The 27806-nt window shown below is 38.2% G+C and overlaps 1 protein-coding gene across 1 annotated transcript in view; it reads right to left on the reverse strand.

The window, feature by feature from the left end:
• Positions 1-301: 301 nt before the first annotated feature.
• LOC128868682 (uncharacterized) overlaps positions 302-27806 on the reverse strand; it is a 184010-nt gene continuing 156505 nt past the window's right edge. The window contains 8 exon segments of the mRNA XM_054111043.1: positions 302-9804; positions 9871-10428; positions 11222-11431; positions 11491-11619; positions 11688-11925; positions 11998-12101; positions 12266-12533; positions 12761-12914. Coding sequence (XP_053967018.1) covers positions 7876-9804; positions 9871-10428; positions 11222-11431; positions 11491-11619; positions 11688-11925; positions 11998-12101; positions 12266-12533; positions 12761-12914 — 3590 coding nt within the window. The 3' untranslated portion in view covers positions 302-7875.

A 27806-nucleotide genomic window follows, 5' to 3' on the forward strand; every position in this document is an offset into this window, starting at 1 on the left:
TTAAAGAAACATCCAAAAAACACCATTTCAAATAAGGCGAGGGACCTCACACTAAAAATCATTTCGTTTACATTTAAATTACTTTTAAAATGTATTTTATTTATTATTTTTTATATATTGTAAATTATTTTTATAATTTGTAACTAATTTTTGTTTCACTTTTGTTATAACAATGCTTTTTACACAATAGTTTTTACTGACGTCATTATTTCGTTATTTTATTTCATAATTTCATAATTTCAGAATTGAAACAAAACTAAAAATAAACTTTATTGAAAGTATGAAAAGCATAATCCCGCTAAATAGCTAAACAATAAATGTTTATCTTAAAAAATTGTTATAATCATATACCGTTAACTACTTAATTTTCTGCATTTTGAAACATTTGATTTAATTTTATGTATATTTTCTAGTCACTACCGGTTAATTTGATTGACTTTTCAAATCCACTTCAATTTAATTTTTTTTTTTCAATTTGAATAATTTATGTTGCACATTCAGCATTGCTCGGCCAGCTGATTCTAGTTAATATTTACATAAAACATTGCTACTGACGCTTGGATATACTTTTACATAATTTTTTTCCAATAGATTTTTGACACTGACACTCACTTAACTGGCTAACCACAATTTTTGTATTTGTGTACATTTTTATTTTTTATTTTAACATTTTTCTTGCATTTATAATTACATAGTGTTTTCTGTTACATACAAACATACAATTTTCAAATCTTAGACATATTTTATATGTATGGAATATTTTTAATATTTTTCAATACCAACAACTATATGCATTTTTATTAACTATTGTAACTACGCAACTTTTGATCAACAATTTTTCTTATTCAAATAATTCTTTCGCACGTGTGCAACTTATGTGTGTGCGTGTGTGTATGTATTTGTATGTATGCATGTAAGTACGCTAGTATTATTTTCATATCAACTAGTACAAACTATCTATGTATTAGTATAAAGTAGTGTGTTTTCATATATGTATAGCGGTAATACATGCAGATACCTGCATGTATGTATGTATTTACTTATTTTGCTTGATTTGCTCTAAAAGGTACTTGAGTCTCTCATTATTTTCGGTTGCTTTTGAAAACAGAAGAAAAAACGAAAGAAAATTAATCTAAACTCATCTAGAGAAAAACTGCCATAGTAAATATTTCAGACGACCAACAACAAATTGCCATGCCCTTTCCGCACACATTCCCAAAATTGTATCTAGTAAATGTTTTAATGTATGTAACTATGCAATATTCATTTCCACCACTTCACCTAACTTCTAGCTGTAAATGTCATAAAAAATATCATTCAAAATTTACTGCCTATTTCTATTAATTGTAATTGCTAGAAAATTGCAATATTCAATAAAAAAGGAATATTTAGGAATATCTGTTTTTAAGTAAATAGTAAATATTTATTTGCTGATTTTTTTGTTTCTCATTCCATGCTCACTTCAATGTGTATGTGTGTCTGCAATGCGTGTGTCTTTCCAGTATTCATTTTATCTCAATTCAAACAGAAAAGCAGCTACTCAAACACCTAAAGGTAGGCTAAATTTATAGCGGCTTGTGAGCGAAAGTTTTGATCTTTTGGACGCGCATAAATTCATATTAGCACGCGAAAAGCTTGTCAAACTTTTTTTTGTTGCAATCGATTATCCAATTTTTGTAAAAATTTCGCAATAATGCATAATATTTGAGAGCAAAAATACAGTTTTGTATGAAAAAAATTGCTTTTAAAGGTGCTTGCACAATGAACCAAAAATTAACTGGGGAAACTTATTTGTTCTGACTTGAATCCTTTATAACTTGTGAACGGTTCAATCAATTTTCAAACGGCAAAATTAATATAAAGTATTTTATTATAAAAAACGAAAATAATATAATATTAAAATTATGTGGTAGTCTTCCAGCAAAGAAAACAATAACTTAAGGGGAAAATACCTGTAAAATTTCAGAAAAAAATGTAAACAAAAAATTAAGGTTGTCCCACTTTTTATTTACTTTGAAAAATTATGCTATTATTATTATGCTACTATATAACAATTTAGTCTGCAGAGTCGCGTAGTACTACTAGTTTTCTCCCGTTATATTTTAGCTTTCAAACCCATTCGAAGTGATTCAAAACTGAAATTTCTTTCTTTGAGTGCTTATTATAAAATTGGTTTAGCCTCTGCAACAGCGTACAAAAATTCCTATACATTTTTGGGGCACGATGCTGAAGTGACTGCCTTGACTGGATTTAATTCCGGGTAGTTCAGTTAAGGTAGAGCCTCTACCAGCTGCTGCTGTAAACAACCATAGCCGTTGCTTATATTTAGGCTCAGTTTTTATTTTTAGCATCATTTGAGAAATAAAATTTAGGAAATACATTTTAAAATTCCACTATTAAAGTTCAGAAATTAGTTTAAGAAGTTACTAAATGCAATATGACCTGCACCTAAAAGATGCACCATGAAATTAGCAAATTCTCTTTCTAACGGAAGAAATTTTATTTTATATTGCAGGCTTAACATATTTTAGATATGTCTGGGCGCAATTTTTAGGGATTGACAATTAGGTGCAGTTTTTTAGTGCATATTTGCCTTTGCTTTTCAGCCAAGGATGATAGATTACCAGGTTAGGCCTTTAGCTATGGTGAAAAACGTAATTGAGCTAGTAACGTCGGCTGACACGTCAACGGTTACTCGGCACCAGAATTATGCTCACTCATTGCACACGCATTCAGGCACTCGCTAATTTGACGTTGTTCAGGCAGCGACGTGAGCGAACTTTTTTCGTATATCACCAACACAATCTCAGTTTTTTGGTAAACAAGCCCCTGTCATGAGCCAGGTTGCGACAGACTTTCAGCTGATTCTTTCAAATTCATTGAGAGTCGGGTAACGTTCTGATGTTGGTCACAATTTTTTTCACCTTCTGCATTTTTTTCACCACGCCTTCCAGCTAAACTAAGATTAATTTAATTTTAAAAACTCACCACTGCTAAACTAGCGCTGAAAAACCTGGACCTCAGTGAAACGATTTTCAGCATTATATCGTTTATTTAAAATACAGCAGCTATTCAAGCGAACATCTGCAAAAATAGTTTTACTATCTAGGAAATCATTGACTTTCTTTTCATACGAAATAAGTTTAAAAAATATCTATGCATGTATGTATGTATGTGTATGTAGTTAACAATCATAATTGCATGTAAATAATCTATCACTGTTTAATCTATCCATTATTAATTTGCCTATGCTCGTTCACATCTTCAAGCATCAACACGCAAGCCTCTCCTCCTTCCTCCTTGTACTATACGTTTCCTAATTCCGCTCACTAATTTGCACTATTTCAGGACTACTACTCGAATTCAATATACATTTCGATACAATACAAATTAATCTTGAACGGATTTTCACAACAATCATGAACAACAACACTACGCCTCTGTAAAAGGGAAAATACACACAACTCAACCCAGCTGGAAACTGTTTTCTTTCATACCCAGAATGGGCCAAAAATGCCCTTTAAGAGCAATACATTCAAATTGGCTTACGTGGTTTATATTTGAGCGAAATAATAAAAGTGAAAAGTTAAAGGGACAGATACCTGTAAAATTTCGAAAAACAAAAAATGTTTTTTTCATAAAATGTTAATATAATCCTATAAGAATATGTCGAAAATTTTTTAGAACGTAAATTAAAGTATTTCTTATATTATAGATCGAGTGCTGGGAGAGGTTGAATTTTCATGTATTCAAACTTTAGACGCGTTTTTCTCAAAACTATATTTTTCGAATTGGCGTACACGATAACTCGAAAAGTTATTGACCGATCTCCCTGAAATTTTGTACACATCTTTTTTATGATACTACAAGTTTTCGAAAAAATAATAGGAAAATTCGCCCCAAAATTCATTTTTTCCATTTTTCAATTTTTTTTCCATTTTTTTAATTCAAATAGAAATTATCGCATAAATAAACAAAAAATGTTTGATTTTTTGTATTCACGTCACTGACGCCGATGCCCGCCGATTGAGAAGCCCCGCTGAGTGTACATCCGCCATTATAAATGATTAAAAAAAAAAAAAATTTACCTACATTAAGTATAAAAAAACTGTATACAAATTTTGAAAAAATATATTGACTTCATCATTCTAAATAATTTTAATGAAAATCAAGGAAAATATGGCCCTTTACAGGTATCTGTCCCCTAACGGAATTTGAACTTAATTATTTAATTTTATTTTTATGTGTTTCTTTTAAATGAATGCATAATGACTAAAGAATATTGTGTTGGAAATCCAAGTGGATCGGAGCAAAATTGACGAAGTTACGCGTACATAAACGTCCGTTGGCTCAGACCGAGTTTCTATGGTTTTCTGCTCGATTTTAAACTTTTTTGTAAAGCTGATTATTTTTAAACTCCAACTACGCCATAACTAAAAATCTAGTGGACCAAAACTACTCGCTTTGAAATTTTACAGACTAATTTTTCACAATTTCAGCAGGTATGCCTGTTTCAGCTTCAACTTGTCGTCTCCACATGTTGGCTGGTCTTCCGCGCCTGCGACTCCCTTAGGGGTTCCAGTCTGGTGCAGTTCTTGTGATATCATCTTGGGGTTTGCGCAACGTATGCCCACACGACGTACGACACTGGATTTCTATGTGAACTGGTACTTGGTGTTATCCCAAAGGCCTGCATTACTTATAACATTGCGCCAGAATATTCGCATAAATCTAAGTTTTAATTTTTAATTCTAAGTAATTTAAATTATTAATCTTTTTTTTTTAAGCAAATCGGTTTTTTGGCTTCCAAATACTACGAAAAATAAAGAAATCGAAAAAAAATCCCAGAGGTATTTCGATAAGCATCTCTTTTAACAAGTGCAGTTTGATTTTTTTGCATCAGCTGATTTTTTGAGAACTATGTCATACGCCGCAAATACGATTTTTTCGAGGCGCCTTCGGTGATTCACTGTCACTTGCTCTATTTTCAATAGCTTGCAATGCAAATTGAAGAAAAAATTGCTTAAATAATTATATTATATGGAAATTGACTGGATAAACTAACACAATCTGTATCGCCATCTGCAGCTGTTAAGGGTGGATGGGCTATTGGATATATCCAATTACAGTGCTGCTTGGTCTCAATAAATACATAGATGACGTTAGAGTAAGCCTTATCACGCCAATTAGGAAGACGAAAACGTTAGCGACATTACTCATATAAAAACAATTTCCAGCTGGGATATGCCTTATAATCTCGCACACTCTCTTTTTATAGGCTTCAAAGACTTTTTTGACACCGTTTCATTTTTATCAATTATCAGTGCGTACATATTAAGAGATACATACTCCTTTTAGTTAAAACATATTTTACACATAATGACATCACACACAAACACCTACTTCTATCAATATATAAGTACTACATATCATTTTAAGACATACAACAACAACTTTCAAAAAATTACCCTACTTTTCATATCTACTAACTACAGCTAATGTTTGAGCATAACCAAGTAACTTTCAGTTAGATTTTTGCTAACCAGCGATTTAATAAAAAATAAATAAAATATTAATTACTGTGTGGATTTTTTATGTTCCCTATACAAAAGCACAAATATCGAAGGACTTTTTCGAAATAATTTTTTGCTGCATCCCACTGCTAGGCAGCCACGCATACGTTTCTTAGCTCAATTTGTGATTTGCAAAACATATAAAGCAGTGTAGCTGTCTTTCTATACAAAGTTGTACTTTATTATGTACTTATAGATACACCTACACCATCTGAATATTGAAGAATTTTAAGGTTCAAAACTCCGACTCTGTTGATTCTCAACAGTCTTCCATATTTTTTGCAACCTGTATGCGCCTACTAACAGATATGTGGAGATATTGCAACGCAGCTGTCGGGAGCTGTTCCATAAAATTAGGATATATGAGTTCATTCATATGCACTTCAGTACATAAAAGCATCAAAGAACTATTAACGAAAAAGCTGGGGGAAAAATGCGGTCTGCGTCGACGGAAGCATTTCATGTGATCTGTCTGCCCTCGTCAGATTTGCTAATAAAATAAATAAGGCTGCACAACGCCCTGAGTCATAAGAAGCGAAAAAGTACTATGCACTTCCTAAAATACAGTGTAACCTGAAAAAAAATTACGCATCACGCTTCACACAACAAAGGAATGAAATGACATATGGTATATTTCCAAATGCTTCGAATCATCAGTGGATGTATCCAGGGCTCAAAAATGGACTACGGAGTCGATGCCAGCGCTTGCTTAGCGAATCTATATGTTAAGCGGGTTCTTGCGACGATTATGCTCAGCGAATAATTTTCGGTCGACAGCAACTATTTTTATTGCCAGACAACATTAACAGCTTTTGACTCAACAAAGCGTGTATCAAGTTTCGTAAGTCGGGGATGCATTACGGAGCTTGCCAGTATTAGGAGCTTGTGATCTTCCAATAACATTAAACGTTCGCCAACTAGCATTAAAATGAATATAAATAATTTCTGCTTATTGAATTTACGAAACATCAGTAGATGATTCTAACTTTTAGCGAGTTTTATCTTAGACAACTTTGTTTTTATTTTGCCATTCTTTTCAGGTTGAATCGCGAGTTCCATTCAAGGAAAGAATCCATGTGATCCATCTAAATATTTTAGATCCAAAAAAAGAAAGCAAAACCATCCACAAAGAGAGAGTTTGAGCTGTCAAACAGATAGAGGTCGATTACCGAATTCAGGCCGGGTTAAACAGAAAAGAACCTATAAGGAAAAAACAACTGATCGGCAACTGTCAAAAGTTTTTTTTTTTTATCGAGTAACACCGTAAAATAACATGCCACGTCTGTCTACAATTAGACAGAATGAGGCTGTAAGCCTTTTCTTATTTTCAAGAGGTTTCGGCGGCGGGAATCCAACCCTATAGTCGGCTTCTCACAATTACACAATTCTCACACCTATACTCAACTAAGACAGGCTTCGCAAACTCGGAGATACGAGTTAGGCTTGCGCAATCTGTGATTGAGGCAAGCAGCTTTCTTTGACTTTCTTCGAAAAATCTGTGATGGAGGTTATCTGCAGGTAGATTCTTATTTTTTGTATCAATAAACTTTTGAGTGCCTTGAAAAGCACGAATTGTTGCGTGAAGGAAAGGAATGAGGAGGATTGATTCGATATGCTAACGAGCCCATTTGATTCACATTATCAAGCTAAACTAACCTAGCTTCCACATGCAGCTCTTTCAATTTATTTGCCCCATTAAGACTTAAATTTAGTGAAGACTTGAGTCGAAGATTTGCTAAAGTTTATTCTTATTCACTAATTCCAGCTTTTACGGTAAACCTTTCCATTTTCTTATGGCAGCTGAAATTATTTTCGCAAGTTTCACTTATGAATACAAGTATGTATGTATGTATATGTATATGTACAAGCACATATGCAAGAGTAATTGTTGTTTCTAGTACTTAGCCCATAACTTGTTTGGTTTTCTTCGCTTGTATATACGAGTATGTATGCTTGTAAGTAGTTAGGTTAGGTTGAACTGTACGCTTTGAACGCCTTAAATTATGCCTTAGAAATTAAATTTTTTATATTTATGATAAAATTATGGGTACACTTCAGATTATTTATGACTGAATTGTAGTAGTTTATAGTTTTTTTTTTCGAATTTTCGTTTTTGTTGCAACTTAGCACTTGGAAATATTTGTGAGTAATCTAAAATAGTTAATCTAGTAGGCGCTTAAGTACTTACTTCGTTAATCCGCTGTTTTAGGTATTAAACAGAGAGTGGCCATTAGCTTATTTTTATATACTCGTACACTTGTGGACTGAGCGGGTGGAAGGGAAGTAATTATTTTGCATACAATTATTTTTTGCCGGAATTATTCGTCTTAGTGGTACTCGTAGTAGTAGTGGTGATTACACTTGTTGCTGTTGTAGTCACTGCGCTTGTTGGTTTTGTTGTTGTAGTTGCGGCAACAGTTGTTGCTATTATTGACTTGGCTATAGTAGGTGCTGTTGCTGCTGCTGTCGGCTTTGCAGCTGTTGTTGTGGTTCCCGTTACCGGTTGTGTTGTTGTTGTTGCTGATGCTACTGCTATTGCTGGTTTTACTGTTTTGGCTGCAGCAGCTGTTGGCGCTGTTGCTACTGCTGTCTTTGCTGCGCCAGCTGTTGTTGTCGACGTTATTGCTGCCGATGTTGCCGCCTTTGTCGTTGCTGCCTCCATCACTGGCAACTTGGCGTCTGCCGTTAATGTTGCTGTTAACACTGTTGGCTTCTGCATGGCCGTGGTGATGGGATTTGCAGTTGTGCTGACCACTTTCGTGGCGGCAACTTTCGTAGGCTGTGCGGCGAGGGTGGGGGCAACAGTTACAGGCGCTGGCGAAGTGCTAGCAACACTCGATTTCGTAGTTGTTGGCTTAGGTGCTGTTGTTGTTATTGTAGTTGTGGCTGGTGCAGATTGCTTTGGTGCTACAGTTGTTGTTGTTGACATTAAATTTATATTGACCATTGATAATGGTGTTGTTGTTGTAGTTTTGGCAACAGTGGCGGCCACTTTGGCAGTTATTGTTGTAGTTGTTGCGGGTGGTGTACTCGTTTGTGCGGCAGTAGGAGCAGCAGAGATAGCTGGTACTAATTTACTTGTTATTGTTGTTGCAGCTATTGTTGGTGGCTTCGCAGCAGTTGTTGTGGCTGACGATTTGCTTTCTGGAAGTGTTTTTGTGACTGTTGTTGCAGGATTAGTATTTGTTATTGCTGTTGCTCCAGCCGCCATTGTTGTAGCTGTGATGCTCGGTTTTGCGGCTGTGATGCTCGGTTTTGCGATAGACATTTGTCCTGTCGGTGAAGTAATCGCTGTAGTTGTTGTTACTTTTTGTGTCGCAGTTGTTTTTGCCGCTGGCTGTACTACTGTTGCCGTAGTTGTTGCTGTTGTAGTTTTTGTCGCTGCAACAATTGGCATTTTTACTGATACAGCAACTGTAGTTGCTGCTGCCGTTGCTGTTGCCGCCAGCTTTGGCTTGGTAATTGTTGCTGTTACGGCAGTAGTTACAATTGACGCCGGCCGTGCAGCAACCGCCGATAAAGTGGTTGTTGCACTTATACCGGGCTTAGTAGTTGTAAGCCCCTTCGCGGCTTCTGCTGCTGCCGGCTTTGCTGTTACAATCGCCGTGGGCTGCTTAGTTTTTCTTATTGCTGCTGCTGTGTCTGTTATAGTTCCATCTGGCAACTTAGAGTTCATCGCAGTTGGTGTCGCCGCTTTTGTTGTCGCTGCGCTTACGGAAAAAGTTGTTGTTGCTGCTGCCGTCGTTTTGGCCGCTGTTGTTGTAACTGCTTCTGCACCTGGTACTACGCCACGTTCACCAAACGTGGTGAGCATTCGTTCGCGGCCACTGCTCATTGTGCCAGCGACCAACACTTGTGTTGTTGCTGCTGTGGTGGCGGCACTAGCGCCTGTCGATGCCACTGTAGTGGTCGGTAATGCCGATTTCGTGGGCAATACAATGCTGGCAGTCACTTTTGTAATTTTATCATAGCCATTCGTCGTTTGCACTTTGCGCTGTGCCAATGCGGCTGCCTCATTGAGGAACGAGCCGACACTATCGTTGGCACGGAGCTCCGCTTCTATTAACGGTTGGCGGCTGGGACTCGACTCGGGCTGCGACTGGCCTTTGGCACGGCCATTGCTGGCTGCCTGATTACTCTTTGACGTCTTCAGTATGCTGGGACCGGGCAACTTTGTAGTACCAGCCGAGCCGGGTGTTTTGATGGCCACTGAGGTGCCATAGTCAGAATGCTGGAAGCATACAATCTTAAATTATTTAAAGAAATATTAGAACTTCAACAATTCTTTCTAACTTACACTTCCGTTTCTGATCGTTACAGCTGCACCGCTACCTTTTCTATCGCCACCTCCTCCTCCACTTCCTGACCCATTACCGCTCATTCGCAGTCCTATGCCATCGTCGACGTGATCACTCATGCGCACAATAGCAGTGGATGTCTTTGTTGCTGCTGTCGCTGTCGACGATGCGCTCACTCGCTCTCAGAGTTGCATCGCCTCATCACGATATCCATTGCTGTTGTCCTCATAGGGTGACACATCGGCGGGTAGGCCATTAATTAGTACTTGCGTATTGGCGACGACGTCGTAGTTTTGGCTGTCGTAGCGTTCGGCATGCAAATTGACGCATGGTCTACCAGCCGGTCCCCACTCGGCTGTGGGACGAAGTAAAAGTTTTAGACGCTCCTTGACTGTGAGTTGCTTAGGTGCTTTGCAAATTTGTTGGAAGGCAATTAGGAAAATGAAGAGTACCGGTAGTAGACCGATGAACCAACCAACCGCATCGGCCCACAACGGGTAGACGTAGTGGCCATATGAGGCGGGTTTATATTCGACCCAGTTGAAGAAGAGGATGAACTGAAAGAGGGAGTTTAAAATTTAGTTAAAAATATTTAGCATAATTGGTTTTGGGAAGAAAGTTTTTGTGACTATAATTTGTTTCTGCTATTATTTTTGTCGTTTTATAAGTTCTGAAGAGATAGAAGTGAGAGAGAAGTCCCAGCTATGAATACCAAGGTTTACACTTATAACAAACTTGCTAATTTTTACCTTTGTCAACCAAAAGTTGATGTTTTTAAACCTGAATTGACCAACCTATTTAATAGTTTAGTATGAAGGCTAATAATATTGAGATTTGTTACAGATGATGGGGCATATCTGGTAAGACTACTTTTTGGGCTGAATATAGGCTAGAGGCTAAATTGGCAAGGAGTAGATGTGGATAATTTTCCCTGTTCGATCAACCATTGAAGATTCTTACTTTTCATAAGAGACTAAGTACAGCAATCCCGGAATTTCAGGATCCCGGCCTTTTTTAAGTCTCGAAAATCCGAGATTTCATACAATGAAGAAAAACCATTCACCCTGTTTATAAGAGACTAAGTATATCAATCCCGATATTTCGGGATCGGAGTATTTTTAAGTCCCGAAAACCCGAGATTTCATACAATAAAGAAAAACCATTTACCCTGTTCATAAGAGACTAAGTACAGCAATCCCGGAATTTCAGGATCCCGGCCTTTTTTAAGTCGCGAAAATCCGAGATTAGTTCATAAGAGCTCACAATGCTTATCATTTTTCTAGGCCCTTTTTCTTCCCAAAATTGGCAACCTACTTCTTCCCATTTTTAAAACGCCCTTCCGTTACTTACCAACAGTGTTGCTGGCGTTATATAACGCCACATTGTAGACCAAAAAATATTCCAGAATCTTGATCTTTTACCAATCATACCCTGTATATCGTTTAAGAAACGCTGAGAGCCGTATATCCAAGCAATTAGAACACACTCAGATATGGCGATAAGCAGCACGGACCAATTGGCAGCATACTTATCCATTAGCTGCAGCCAATACATGCCGCTCTGCGGAGAAAAATATTTTAGAAAAGTTTCCTTTGAACACAGAGTTGCATTCCACTTACATTCGTGGTAAAACCGAGACCACCAATATAACCGAAAATTCCAACAAAAAGCACAACCCATGTTTTGTATTGTCGTAAATTAGGGAATTTATCCAATATGGCAGTTGTAACTGTTTCCATGAGCGCGAACTGAAAGGTGAAAGGGAGAAAGTGAAAATATTTAGAAAATGATATTACACTATACTCGAAAGTTTCACCTGTGAGTCCAGTCCCAGCGTAAGCAACATGACGAAAAATAGCACCGACCACACGGGCGAGACTGGGAGACGTGTCACCACCTCCGGATAAACAATGAACGCCAGGCCAGCCCCTTGATCGACCACCTTCTTTACTTCCACCTCTAATTCGTGTGCTAGAAAACCGATGATCGAGAAGATGACCAAACCGGCAAAAAAGGAGGTGGCTATATTGCAAATGGCCACAATCAAAGAGTCTCTGGAAGTGATAGACACATTTTGTTCAGAAGCAAGCGCCATTTTTTTTATTTTTAAAAAGTCATAGACTTACTTGTAACAGTTGTTAGAGAATTTGTTGTAGGAAGACAAGGTGATCAAACCACCCCAAGCGGGGCTGAGCGCAAAGAATATTTGTACGGCAGCATCACCCCAAACCTGTGAAAAGAGGGTGAAAATAACAGGTGTAAGCGGATTATGAAGCGGCACTCTATTTTTATATTAGCACACTAAAACGTGGTAAAAAGAACGAGGAAGAGCACGCAAGCTCTTTCTCTCTCTCTCTCTCTGTTTCTTCGAAATAGTTCGCTCAGTTCACCTACCTGTGCATTAGCTAACTGCTTGAAATCGGGCGTTAAGTAAAATAATATACCCGTTTTAGCGCCTGGTAGAGTTACACCTCTGAAGAATAGTATAACTAATACTACATATGGAAAAAGCGCCGTAAAGTAGACTACTTTGCCCGAAGATTGCACGCCTTTGCAGAGGCATAGAAAAACTATAGCCCATGCAACGAAAAGACAAGCAGCGAGTTCGACTTTTATGCCGCCAGTTTCTTCAATGCCCGAAGATAAGCCGAGTACGTGATTGCTGGAAGAAAGAAAAATCGTTAAAAAATGAAAAAGAATTCAGCAGCACAGATGCATGTTGATTCGCGCATATTTCGCAGTTTCTTTAAATCTCAATTGCCTTTTGGGAACGCCAAACATGACAGGGCGAATCGAAATGCAGTACATGCCTGATAGTTACAAGAAATATAAATTCTAGAGGCACTAATTTGTGTGATACTTTTCCACTTTTCAGATCTTGTAACCTACGTGAAATACTCCTCAGCCGGTGGACGCTTCAACGCATGCAACGCCAACTCGGTGATGTTATGCTCCTCAGCATAGCTAATATTGTAACATTTTCTCAAGTAGAAGGTGCCATTGACGGCATCACATTGATCGGCCATCTCGTAGGAAAAGCAGTCTGGAACGAGACAAGTTGAGAATAAAATAGAAATATTCAGTGGAGAAATGAAGTGAAGATTATACGATTAAAAATGGTTAGAATATGCGCGTACGTATAAGCGATGCCATGTAAAGTGATCCAAGTATTTCGGATAAGATCTAAAATTTTTCTAAAATTAACTTATTTGTAGACGTGAATGTGATAAGAAGTAAACTGAAACAATTTTCAAATATATTTTGAGATTCATTCAATGCTGAAAATGTTCGTATGGAGTTTTTAAAATCAAATATCTTCGGTTCGTTTTTGTTTTCACCCGAGCTTCAGGGTGAATACATTTTATTTCATGAGAAAAAGATATAGCATACTTATACGATTAATATATTTTTGAAATATGTGTTTTTGCAATTTTTTTTTTTTAAATGTGTAATTTTCCATCTCAACTTTTCCTCGGCCGCTTCCTAAACGATCAGTTTTGCTTTTGTGAGTATCTATGAATGCACGAATATATTTCTACTAGTTTTTGAAGCACGTTTACTTATACAAGGTGGCACAAAATTAATAATCGCTATATGGAGAAAGTTATCAACATTTCCAAAGGAAAAAACTATCACAAATCAACGAGAATTTTGAGTAACTTCACATTTCCACTTTATTATACTACAAACTGCAAAAGTAATAATTTTGAATTATCAATTCGAATTAGGCGGTTCGAATTTTGATAGACATCGGAAGAGCATCACTAGACAATTTCGTTCTCTTTCAAGTTGGCAAAATCTTGCAATCCGGTGCCGTAAAGTAATGAACGCAAACTTTTTCGCCTGGTTTCAATGAAGTGTCGCACGATTTTATACTATCTTTTCTTTTCATTTTGCATTCAGGAAGATGAAAAAACTTAAGGGATTATACACTGGTAATTTAAAAAAAATAGATTTTTTTTCATTTTCGGAATGTATATATATTTGAGTATATCCTCTGAAAATATCAATTCGATTCGTTAAATATTTTCCGAGATATAGCTGTAATTGTAAAGACATTTCTGAGGGTCGAAAAATAGGAAACGGAGTAGCAGTTGCATTCACTGCGCGCACTACCTGCGATATCTTTGGCCATTATTTTTTCGCTTGAAATGCGAATACAAAAGATTCATAGTATACCTGAAGGTAAAATTTAGTTATTTAAACTTTTAGGCATCAGTATTAAATAAAGCTCTGCAGCGTTGTAAAGTCGTTTGTTCTGGTCATCTTACAGTTCTTGGTTTTTCATTTTATGTTTTATTAAATTTATTTTAACGCACTCTTTTGTCCAAGTTTTGTGGCACAACAAAAACAGTATTGCCTGTTAACTTTCTTAGCAAAAATTTTCATTTCTATGCTTTTGCGTACTTTTGCTATGGAATTTAAGTTTTCATAGAAAAAGTGGCTACTTTCCAATGTCCTCTTGGACGGATTTACTAAGTAGTTCAAAATGACCGACACAAGGTGAAAATTAGACATCTAACATCACCTTTAACAATTTCTTCGAGCTGTTTTTCCACATGAGAATTTACACATTTTTTCTTCATATTTGGTCATACGTAGAGTTGCTCTTTTCCCACATGAGAATTTTTAAAATTTTTCCCCTATTTTGTCATGCGTAACATAATTTTCCCACTTCCTATCAGTCATACACAACTTGCTAAATGTTTTCATTCTTCCAATAAAATTTACGTCCTTGTATCTTTTTTCTGATTTTCCATCTTGGCTTTCATTTAAATTCTAAATTGCTTCATTTTGGGCGGCTACTTAATTTCGCATTAAATTTAATAACTCCATATTAATTTGTTATTACCCATTTGCTTCACATTCAACATACATACATACATACATACATATGCATGTCTTTCAGCCTTTTCAAGTTCCCCTCATCCTTTCTGGCATCTGTACTTTTATTCACAGAATAATATCCTTTTGTGCCCTTAATGATGTTGGGAATTGCCAGCAATGCCGTTGGGCTTTTACTGCCGCCCCTTGATGTATAAAACGGCTTATGCGAATTTGTATGTATTAGAATACATATCTACATGTGCAGATCTGCACATAAATCATGCAGTAGTAATGTCTATGTTAAAGCAGTGGGTACGCGTCGCAGACATCTTGCCTACTTCCGTTTCCAGCTGTACATAACACACAAATACAATTTTCTTAAAATGCTCGCCTTTGAATTCGTTTTTATTTGCTCAACATTCGACCCTAATAACAATCTTCCGCATCATCTGCATTCACTTTCTATGGCGGCTAAATAATTTCGCTCCATCTTTTATTAATTTGCTAGAATTTCAGTCCTAAGTATTTTGGCTTTTGTCCCTTTGTACTTCAACCGCGTTTGCCTCTCTTCACAGCTCGCACATTTCTTTGCTATTCTGTTTCATTGCCAATTCTCCTTCTATTCTCTTATGTATTACGGCTCGGTCAGTTGCCTTTTTTATGCTTTAAGCAACCCTTTCATGCGATTTTTCGCACTACTTCAGTTGTTGGTCGGCCTTTGTTCTTTGACTTCTGATTCTTCATTTGATTTAATTTTTGTGGACTGGTTTTTTCTTTTCTTCGCAAAGCACTCACTTTTAGCTTGTTTAGTTTTAGCCTTCAACCTTCTAATTAATTTTCCTTACTTTTTTCTGTTTGGACAAGCTAACTGTTAATAAATACAATATGAGCACAAAGGTTTTTTCTTTATTTTTCTTCCGTTTGCGCTTCATGTTGTTTCCTTTCATAATTCATAAAAATATTAAATTACTCAAAGGAACTCAAATTATTCATAAATGATTGTCATACTTGTATTCAATTTGTGGAACGCCGGAAATGAGACAAATGGCAGTGTCAACTGAATGCTATGAACTTGTAAATTTTTCTTTTTAAACTGGGTGGATGCTCACTAACATAAAAATGGTTCGACGGCAATAAGGAAAAATAATTGTTTGTTGAAAAGGACATTTTGGAAAATATTTGCATAAAAAGCGACTTAAAAAAAGCAACAAAAAGTAGTATTTATATTTATAAGGGGGATTGCCGGTAAGTACAGGCGCAGACAACACAATGTTTGATGAGCCGGCCCAAGTGGTGTTCGAGATTTATGATATCTTGTGTGACTACAAATATCGTGGATGATGAGACAGTAGGTTTCATGAGCTTTAATAGGGTTATAGACATCAAGTCGTAATTAAATAAACTCTGCTTGCAAGCTGAAGTCAAATGCAATGGATGCAAGCGCTTCGGCGCTGAAAATATTCCAAGTGCTATCTGCTGCTGTTCGTAGATGCCTCCTGGTGCCTCCTCTGCGTAGAAAAATGCAAACGAAGAATGATTTGGCTTCACTTGGGCTTTCTAATTGCCTTGAGTTAAACAGATACGACTGGCTTGCTTTGTTGTACTCAGCCAAAGTTGCTAATCTAAACCACTTTTTTAAATTATCCAAAGAATTACTTTCTGCGTAAAATCAAAATGAAGTCACATAAAAATTAATGTAATAAAAAATTGTTTATCGTTCTTTATGTGCGTCTCTTAATTCATGCGTTATTATTTATGAAATAAATCACTTCATTCCAATTCTCCACTTAATTTTCCTCTCCCGCAAACGGCATAAAACACTTTTAAATTTTAGCACCGTTACTGGTTTGCGTGAAAATGAGATTAGTGTAAACAGTAAATTTCGCTGTAAATCCTTTACATAACCACATGCTTTCACATCCATCAATAACCGCTTACTCTTTTTACCTTCAACAATTTATGCTATGGGCCTACCCGACGTATGAGCAACACACATTGAATGGCAGCGGATGTGCAAGCATTTGTACAGGTGCATGTGTAGTTATGAGAAGAAGGATTTAGCTGTGAGTTATGCATAATCTTACAATTTGTTTATTTATTCATAAATTGTTTACAGGCAAATTGATGTGAATATGTAAATAGACGCACACAACCGTATGCTTGTAAGTCCACAGGTATGTACATACCTATACCTATGTATGTATGTACCCGGTGGGTATGGTTATTTTGCAAGCGCATTAGAAGGCTTTAATATCCTGCCAGCACATTCGCCCTTGCTCCAATTTTTATGTCAGATTGCGTTATTTGGTTGCCGTAGATTTGAATGGTGAAACGTAAATGGGGTCACATGTGCGAGTTCGTTCATTGGAAATGTGTTAATTTGTGCAAATGTGTGCATGAACTCGCATAGGTTAATGCAAGGACTATTTGGGAGCTGCTGTTGGAGCAGTGAAAATTTTAATTTCCTCTTGAAACCACAAATCATGAAATAAAAACATTTGATTGAAGACGGAAAATAATGAATCCGAAAAAATTTAAGTTCAGATATTAGAAAAAAAGAAAAATGAAATGAGATAAAAAAATTACAAAAAAATGAAAGAAAAAATGAAAGAAAAAATTAAATAAATAATGAAGTCAAATAAATTAAATAAGAAGTCAAGGAAATTCAGTAATTTAATTAAAAGATAATAGAAAGAATTGAAAAACTTATAAAATTAAATAAAATAAAAGGGAAAAGACAAAATAAATAAATAATAAAAAAAAATTTTTTAAATGTAATGAAATAAAATAAAGTAAATTAAAATAAATAATAAATTAAAGTAAAATAAAATAAAATAAATAAAATGAAATAGGTTAAAAGAAAATTAGTTGAAATAAAACAAACTAAAATAAAAGAAAATCGAATAAAATAAAACAGAATAGAATAGAATAAACACAAGAATAAAAATAGTTAAAATACAGTAATTTAATAAAAAAATAATATTAATAAAATAAGCTAAAATCCAATAAAATGGAAGAAAAATTGAAAAAAATTAAGCGAGAAATAATATAAAATAGATTAAATTAAGATACATATAGTGAGATAATATAATATAAAATATATTTATATATATAAACTAAAAAATAATAAATAATTAAATAAAGTAAAACAAAATAAGCTGAAAAAGAATAGAATAGAACAAAAAAATTAAACAAGACATAAAATGAAGTAAATTAAGATAAACCAGATTAAATAAAAGAATATAAATTAAGAAAAAATAATAATAAATAATAAAATAAAATGTATATAAAAAATATTAAAAAAAAAATAAAATAAAATAAAACGAAATAGCTACCAATCCAAGGTGGAACAGCATACGCCGAGGGATGCATGGCTTAGGGTGAGCTAAGTCGCTAGTATGCGGACTCTGGGGCACCTGTCGCACCCCAGTTTAAATTCGACTTACCACGGCATAGGGCTCTGCCGTGGCGAACCCCATTATTTCCCTACGAATATCTCTGGTTACGACTGCTGACTCGTCAGCTGAGTGACCGCCCCGCAAAAATGAACAAAACTAACATAAAACAAACAACACAACAAAAAATTCCTTCCCGACGCGGAAGACCCGTTGGCTCCACCAAACTTATGGCGGGGTCAAAAACCACCCCTTCGGTGGCTAAAGTGCTCACTAAGAGCAAGACCGTCAAGGAGACACCACCGCACTCCCAGGTGGCTTCTACTTCCTCCAAAACCGACTCGGGTGCGGAGAACCCATTGATCACCAAATCTGTTTTGCCAGAAACTGGGAAAACAAGTCGGACAGAAGTCTCCAGAAAACCTATCCCTCCTCATCTCCGTCGATACAGAGATCGAAGACGCGCCACTTTCCTTACGGAAAAGTTCGGCAAAACCCCTGAGGAGGAGCTGTCCGACCAACAAAAGTCAACTCTCGGTTGGGCCCGGGAATTTCTTCGGAAGTATGAGGCGTCCAAAGAGAAACCGAGTGCAGCTAAGCGGCAGCGGTCTTCAGAGGATCCTTCTAGCTCCAACGACCCCAAGAAGCATAAAGCTTCCTCTGAGGTCAAATTACGCAAGTTCTGCGAAGTTGCCAGAGATAGTCTGGTCATGGCGGTGGTGGATAAGAGCCACCCTGACGGTTTCATCTCTCCATCAAACTGGAAGATTGTGGAGAGAAAACTCCAGTTGGGATACCTGGACGTTCTGAAGCAGAACCCAGGGCCTCCTCCTTTCTGCTCTGACGCGGGATGGTTCCAGGCAAGGGTCAAGTTGATCGCGTGCTCGGATCAACGTTCGGTCAGCCTGTACGGCAAGGCCCTCGACCGACTCGGCGAGGTATGGCCCGGAGCGAATCTCCAACTCATCAAAAAGAGTGAAATTCCCAACAAACCCCGCGGCAGAGCAAGAATACCTGTAGAGCCATCCGATCCGGAAACCATCCTGGAGCTACTGAAGATCGGAAACCCGAACCTACCCACCGAAAACTGGAGGGTAGTTAAGGTGGAAGAGCCTTCAGGAAACTCCAGACATGTCACGCTGCTCCTGGACCAGGAAAGCGTTCAAGCACTGGACGACCGCAAGGGGATTGTGGCATTCGGGTTCACTACCACTACCATTTGGACCTATCAGCCGAAAAATCTCCTCGCACCCAGCGAAGAGAGTACGGCGGCCCCCGAGATGGATGTCGATAAGCCTCTCTCACAAGATTCGACGATTGAGTCCGACTCGGAATCAAACAGCGAACTTGTGGGAAACTTATTTAACATTCAACTCGGGGACGAGGATAGTCTTTTAGATAGCGGTGATGACGCGAACGCCACAGTCATCGAATGTCCGTCTAAAAGTGCTGCAGATTAATCTGCACCACTCTAAGGCTGCCTCGGCAGCCCTCATTCTTCGTCTCTCTGACCTCAGAGAAGACATCATTCTCATCCAAGAACCTTGGATATCAAACAACAAGATATGCGGCCTGAAAGATAGGCACTACACCTTGTTTCAAGGTGAGGCTAACGTTAGATCGCGCTCTTGTATTCTCATTCGAAAACATATTAATGCTTTTCTTCTTCCCTTTAGCAATGCTGACACCACTGCCATAGAGGTTGAAGCTGTCCACGGCCCGATTTGGATTGTGTCGGCTTACATGCCTTACGACGCAGCGGAGGCGCCTCCTCCTGAAGCAGTGAGAAGGCTCGTCAATACGGCGCATCTGATCCAGAAACGCGTCATTATTGGAGCAGACGCTAATGCACATAATACTGTTTGGGGCAGTACAAACAACAACACACGAGGTGAGCAACTTTTTGATTATATTCTAGCGAATAAGCTTGATATATGTAATAGAGGTGATGTCCCTACGTTTCTTAACTCGTCTAGAAGAGAGGTACTCGATATTACTCTTGCTAGCGAATCATGTACACAACTGGTGCAGGACTGGAGCGTTGATAAACAGCACTCTTTTTCCGACCACCAATATATAACATTCACTTTAAAAGCCGAAACGGCAAAACCCATGAAGTACCTTAACAAAAAGCGTATGAATTGGATCAAATATAAAGAACATCTTGCCAATGGACTTCCTGATATCAGGCAGTTTGAAATGGCAAATAAAAACGATATCGAAAACGCTGTCAACATGATAACGAAGACGTGTCAAAGCGCAGCACGACAATCTTGTCCCCTGACAAAAACAGGAGGTAAGCATAAACCTTTTTGGTGGACTCCAGAAATCTCAGAACTTCGCAATCGAACTCGGAAACTCTTTAACCAATCTAAAATAACAGACGAATGGGAAGAATATCGACAATGTCTCAAAGACTTTAAGAAAGCTGTCAGAAGTGCAAAACGCACATCCTGGCGATCATACACTCAAGAATTAGAAAACACCTCAGAAGTAAGCAGACTACGCAAGATTCTTGCTTCAAACCCAGTCTCTCCCAGTTTTATCATGACTCAAGATGGAACTTGGACTACTTCAACTGACCACACTCTTAGAATACTTCTAGAATCTCACTTTCCAGGCTGTGTTGCCAACTTACCTGCACTTCCCAGCACTTTTCAGAGTAATTATGGGAATAGATCAGATCTAATCAGCTCTAATAGCATCTCTACAGCAATACTAAGCTTTAAAAAATTTAAATCACCAGGTCCTGACAACATCATTCCAGCAGAACTTCAAGAAGGACTAGAAATTCTACTGCCTTGGTTAACCAGGATCTTTAACAAGTGTTTAAATCTGTCTTATCTTCCGACAATTTGGAAGAAATCGAAGGTAGTATTCATTCCGAAAACGGGGAAGCCTTCACACTGTAAACCAAACGACTTCAGGCCCATTAGCCTAACCTCTTTTTGCTTAAAGGCTTTTGAAAAAGTCTTAGATGAGCAAATCAAAACCCAACTTGATACTAAGTTGATCTCAGAGGCACAACATGCCTACACTAAAGGGAAATCGACTGAAACGGCACTTCATTCACTGGTGCAAACAGTGGAAACTTCCCTTCACAATAAGGAGTACTCTCTTGTCGCATTTATGGACATAGAAGGTGCTTTTAATAATATTGAACCCAACGCTATTTTGTCTGAAATTGCCAAATTGGGTATTAATTACTCCATCCGTAAGATGATCGAACAAATGCTCCAAAGTAGAATAATCACTTCAGAGCTTGGGTTAAGCCGCATGAGAATGTACGCCGTCAAAGGCACTCCTCAAGGCGGAGTACTTTCACCCCTTCTCTGGAATCTCGCTGTAAACAGTTTGCTCCGAAATCTCGAAAAAGCAGGCTGCAAGGTTGTAGCCTATGCAGATGATATTGCTCTCTGCGTGTCAGGCAAACACCTGAATACTCTTACTGAGCTCATGCAACGCTCAATCAATATTCTGTCAAAATGGTGCACCGAGTGCGGACTAAATGCGAATCCAGCAAAGACAGATCTTGTTCTCTTCAATAGGAAACAACAATCTCCTCCACTGCAAACAATAACCTTAAAAGGGGAATCATTACTCCTATCTGATTCAGCTAAATATCTAGGAGTTATTCTAGATAGGAAGTTGAGTTGGAAATTGAACATCGAAAACAGATGCAAAAAAGCTTTCATAGCTCTTTATACTTGCAAGAAAGCTATAGGCAAAACCTGGGGTTTTTCACCTCGGATCATTTATTGGATATATACCTCGATCATCAAACCGATACTCTTCTACGGTGTGGTTGTATGGTGGACAGCACTCGAAAAACGGTGTAGAGTAGCCACAATTGATCGAGTTCAAAGAACAGCCTGCCTCCTGATAACAGGATGCTTAAGTACAACACCTACTAAGGCTCTAAATACGTTGCTTCACTTGTTCCCTATCGATCTGGCTGGCAAAGCGATTGCAGCGAAAGCAGCGACACGCATGAATGCTATATCGAAATGGAATAAGTATCTTGGCCATTCGGCCATACTGAACAGGAACACTGTTATCTCTTCTGACACAGACTATCATGTAAGTCTTCCATCACCACCCTTGCTATTCTCCTGTTCACTCCCAACTAGGGAAGAATGGAAGACAAATCTAACCGAAATCAATGGCCCTCTGACTATATATACAGATGGTTCAAAACAAGACGGCAAAGTGGGATTTGGAATCTTTTCCAATTCCCCTCACATCAATCTATCATTTAGATTACCCGACTACTGTAGCGTATTCCAAGCGGAAGTATGCGCTATCTGGTATGCTGCGAAAACTCTCTTAGAAAATAGAATATCACTAGAGGATATCCGCTTTTTCACCGACAGTCAAGCGGCCGTTCGAGCACTCAGCTCCTCTTATACCCACTCAGATGTGGTTCGATCCTGTCTCTTATCTCTTAACGAGATAAGTGTTCAGAATTCTGTCCAAGTTATCTGGATACCGGGTCACAGTGGATTCGAAGGTAACTGCAAAGCTGATGAGCTCGCAAGAGCCGGAGCTGCGCAATCAAATGTTAGTAACTTACCCACAATCCACATTCCGCTCTCAACATGTAAATTGCTCATTGATCGAGAATTTCACATCATTGCTGATCGGAGGTGGAGAGTGGAAACTACTTGCGTTACGACCAGACAAATCTGGCCATCCTACAATCTGAAACAGACGAAAACCCTTATAAGTCTTTCGAAACACGAACTAAGGCATATAATATCTCTTATCACCGGCCACTGCCTGTTGGGAACTCACGCACGTCGGCTCGGGGTTCCTCAGAACGACCTGTGCAGATACTGCGAGGACGAAGATGAAGAAGTATCGAGTAGACATTTGCTGTGCAGTTGTCCCGGTCTAGCCAGAAGTCGCCTCGCTCTTCTTGGCTCTCCAACAATTGACAATCTTTCAGTACTCTCGAGCCTGAAAATCGAATCTCTCATCAAATTCTCGAAACGAATTAATATCTTTGACCAAAATCCACAATAAAAATCTCGGTTAGGTGGGGAAATCATGTAACATAATGAGCTCTAGGGCAACACAACGGACCCAACTTGCGGTCTATGTGGCACTCCGATGCGGGGTCACCCTTAAACCAACCAACCAACCAACCAAAACGAAATAGCCTGAAAAATAATTCAACAGAACGAAAAAAAAATTAAACAAGATAAAAAATAAAAGTAAAGTATTGTAAATTAAGATAAATATAATAAATAGATAATTACTTGGCATGTCGAAAAAGGGAGGTAAAAATTTTGATGAATGGCATGAAAGCAGTGAAAGATTACAGTAAAATAAAAACTAAATAAAACAAAGATGATCGAAAATTAATAAAATTGAGTATAGCTAAATGATATTGAATACGACGGGGTGGTGCCGTTGAAGCTCTCGCTAATTTGGTTGTGATGTTGTTGTTGTTGTAGCAGTAAGAGAATCCCGTAAGTGTAGAGTATATCATCGGTCGTCCTCCTCGGGCTCATCTAAAGGTAGGCCCAGGACACATTCTGTTTCGACCGGTTGGGTTCAGAGGAAGAGGAGTGTTAGATGAGTGGGTTTAAAGGGCATGTGAAAAGGTGGTTAGTGTCGTGCAGGGTGCTTTCACATACCGGACATAAGTTTGGTATGTCGGGGTCAATTCTGGATGAGTAGGAGTTTAACCTGCTACAATATCCAGAACGTAATTGTGCCAGTGTTACGCGGTCCTCGGGGAAGCTGGATCTCTTCATCTGCAATGGGTGGTAGTTGGACTCCGATTACGGTATTCACTGGACGGGAGCTTATGAAGGTGGTAACAGTCTGCCGGTGAATGTCGTTTAATGTCTGTCTAAACACTGTCTGGTCCAGTAGGTGTCTGTTTGGATCTCGACGGCGTAGTGTATTCCTCATTCATTCCCATGGCAGCCGGTTCTACGTTACCGGAACGACTCGGGTTTTTCGCGACCAAGGGCTGCCGCCCCAGTAAACTGGCCCTGTCTAGTGAACAGTCTTTAGTTGTGATCTCGTTTATGGGTTGCTATTTTGGCTAAAGGTGCACTATGCGTTCAAAAACTGCAGTAAATAGTGCATCTGTAATTTCCTTTTCTGATTCTAGCTTAGACTCCACGAAAACTCCGGTCTTTTGCACAAAAAACAGAAAAATATAGTAAAAGAAAGTAACCGATTGTTCGTCTGTACGCATGAGATGAGACTCCATTCTCATTAAGCTCCGTGACTACTTCTCAATTCAAAAGGTCTTAGCTTGTTAATGATGAAGGAATGAAATTTCTAAAATGAACTCAAGGAACATTGGGACCTGAAAGCTGTCTCTTCACAGTTAGGAATATAGTCTGTAACCTTTAGAGCACTTATAACCTATATAACTCCTATAGTATAGCCTCCATATTGTACAATTTTTTTCCTTTAACTTCTAATAGATCAGAGGGCGTCAACTATGCCTCTTCGCCAAAGGACACGGTTTTGAGCTACATATCCCAGTTCATTCCACGTAAGACCAAGAGAGTTCATTCCAGCTTCTGTTGTGCATCTCCTGGTGGTACGTGGCCTACCCACTCCTCGGCTAGCTTGTTGGAAGGAGTCCCAACGCATGGTCTGCCTAACAACATTTTCACCATTTTTTCTAAGCGTGTGTTCTATTCACTGCTACTTCCTTTTTTCGATTTTCAGTCTCCACGCCAATCTAGTTAGCTTTTCTTAGCAAGTCCAAAATACGGCGCAGGTAGCGGCTGACAAGTTTTGCGAGCGTCTTGTGATTGCCGTGGTTACTTTCCATGCGGTCCAATCATATAGAACAGAATAGGTTTGACATGGGTGTTCAATATGCGCAATTTAGTATGAAGGTTGATGCTGTTATTTTGCCACAAAGGTGCTTGGATGCCAAAAGATGAAATAGCTTTGCTAATCCTACATTCAACATCTACCTCAGAGCCATCTCCGGGGGTGACAATACAATTTCTCAACAATTTCGCACTGTTCTACGTCCACTGGAAGAAATAGAATAAGGTATTCTCACTAAACAACTTCGACACTACAGTTTATACAGATGGCAGTAAAATGGATTGTGGTGTTGGAGCTGGCATATATTCTCATAGACTTAAAATTGAAAAATCTGTGCGTCTCCCTAATGCTTGCAGTGTCTTTCAGGCGGAAGTACTGGCAATTGGGGAAGCTTGTAGGCGCAGATCCCTCTTTTAAGGGCAATATCGCTATTCTTTCGGATAGCCAAGCAGCAATCCAGGCACTAGATATGGCGACAACAACCTCTAAATTGGTGGAAAAAAGCAGGACTAGTCTTACCTTAATCGGAGCATTGAAGGTAATGAAAAACCAGATGAACTGGCAAGAAGGGGATCTGCCATGAATAACGCTCTTGCAGAATCGGTGTTCACACCATTAGGTGCAGTCAAGAGTGCAATTTCCCTAAAACACTTCCGAATTGCGGATTGTAGATGGAGAGACCAGACAAAAAGCAAAATTACCAGAACGTTATGGCCCACCTATAACCTCAAACAATCGTCAACATTAATAAGCGTGAAACGAAGGGACGCCTGGACACTAACGGCAGTCATAACTGACTTTTGGTTTGTGGGAGAACAAGCTGCCAAAATGGGCTCACAAAACACACTGTCACAGGTGTAAATAACCAGAGAAAAAGAAAACGACTGTATACATTTCCTCTGAGAATGCCCTGACCTATGGAAGGACAGAATGTTAACCCTGGGCAAACCGCTGTTCGAGAGTCTTGAACAGCTGTCTGGCTTAGATGTCAACAACTTGATAAGGTTCCTGAACCGCACAGACCGGATAAAGTCATGCCGTAAATAACTGGTAAACAAGTTAGTAACGAGGATGTGGCAACAAAATGGTGCGAAAGCGCTAGTTGGATTCTGGAAGAATCATCACTTAAACCACGCCCACTGCAATCAGCTCTGATGTGACCTCATTGAAATGCAGTACTTTCGTTTTCTTAGCGTTGATCTTGAGGCCGGTACCGTGCAGATTTTCGGCATGTGTTAAGTAAGCAGTTTTAGCTTGCAAAAGTTTATAAGCTAATAAGCAGATGTTGTCCTTGTATGCCAGGTATCTGAGAAATCGATTGCTTATATGCCACTGAATGCCTTTCTGCTGATTTTCATTACAGAAAGCAGCGGACATGCCATTTTCGATGACCAGAAGAAACAGCATTAATATCCTCTAAAGCTTCTGTAATATCTATGAGAACCAGCTCTGAACCTGATACTGGGGCAGTAGCGGATTTAAGAAGTGAATAGACCAGTGAATAGAATTAGTGACGGCATCAATACCTTTGACAAATGCTGAGTAATTCGCATAGCAGTCATTGGGTTTTGCATTCTACATCTTCCATAGCTCCCCTGCTAACATCTATCCTTTCTGTATCTTAACTTGATTCTATTTACAATTTCTGTTTTACAATTTCACTTTCAAAAGTTCATCAAGCAAATCATTGAGCTCATAAGCAAAGCACAAAAAATATATATAAATCACAGTGGAGTGGAAATGATAAGCGCACCTGAGACGAAGGCAACACATAAAAAAATTAACGAGAATCGAATGCGAAAGGTGCTGCGGAATGATATAAAATTGCATATAAAATTATATTGACAACTAAAAACGTGGGAATAGAAAATAATAAAAAAAATTTCAAGTATCAATAATAATTCAGTAAAATCGAATTTTTCTTCTATCGACCGAACCCTTCCTTAGAATAACTTATCCAAAATATTTTACGAACGAATATATGTACGATTGAAAGCGACCTTCCCTTATGACCTTCAAACTTTATCTTCTGCTTTGACTTGTTCCTTTTCAAAGCGTAAAGTAAAAATATTTATGCGCTTGTATATGTGAGATTTTTTGTTTACTCATCATTGTTGCAGCATTTTATCAATGCGACGGTCTGACAAGTTATCCATATCACAAAATCTGCCCGAGTGAATTCCTTTGCTATTGAACTTTTTACACAGAAAAACAAACACACATTTGTATGCGTATAAATATTTATTACCCTGTAGGGAAAACTTCAATTACTGAAGTATAGGTAAATTACTACTTCATAACTGGCAAAATTTTGCGGATTGTGAAATATTTCGCCACAAATTTTCGGAAGGTTCGAATCTTCGGAATTGGGTTCGAATCTTTCTCGCAAACACTATAAGGGATGCCTTATGGGATGTTGTCCAAGCTTTTGCCCCATTCGATAGCGCGGCCATAATGAGAACCTTATAAAGTGTTAGTTTTGTTCGTCGAGAGCGGACTTTGCTACTCAATTCCCTACATAGTCCAAAGTATGATATGTAGCACTTGCTGGCTAGAGTGACCCTCCGTTGGATACGAAAAACTGAAGCAACACAAATAAGCCATTGATCTCAAATCACCAGAAGCGCATTAGTTAGGTACTACTACGTATTCCTGCAGGGTACCTGCAAGTATCAGAACAAATGTTGTTATTCAACGCCAGTGCCCGAGCCCAGAAACCTTTGCCATCTCAATCATTTAACCCAAACATTCCGCCACACTCAAGCACGCAATCACTCATTCATTCCGAGTTCATTAAAGCGATTGTAAGTTTGATTAACGTGAAAATTTGTATAGCCAACTGACACATACACATTCAAGTCGGAAACACATTCGCGTGCAGACTTCGCATACTTATGAGCACA

The sequence above is a fragment of the Anastrepha ludens genome, chromosome 6 (genome assembly GCF_028408465.1).
Source record: "Anastrepha ludens isolate Willacy chromosome 6, idAnaLude1.1, whole genome shotgun sequence".
NCBI classification, from domain to species: domain Eukaryota; kingdom Metazoa; phylum Arthropoda; class Insecta; order Diptera; family Tephritidae; genus Anastrepha; species Anastrepha ludens.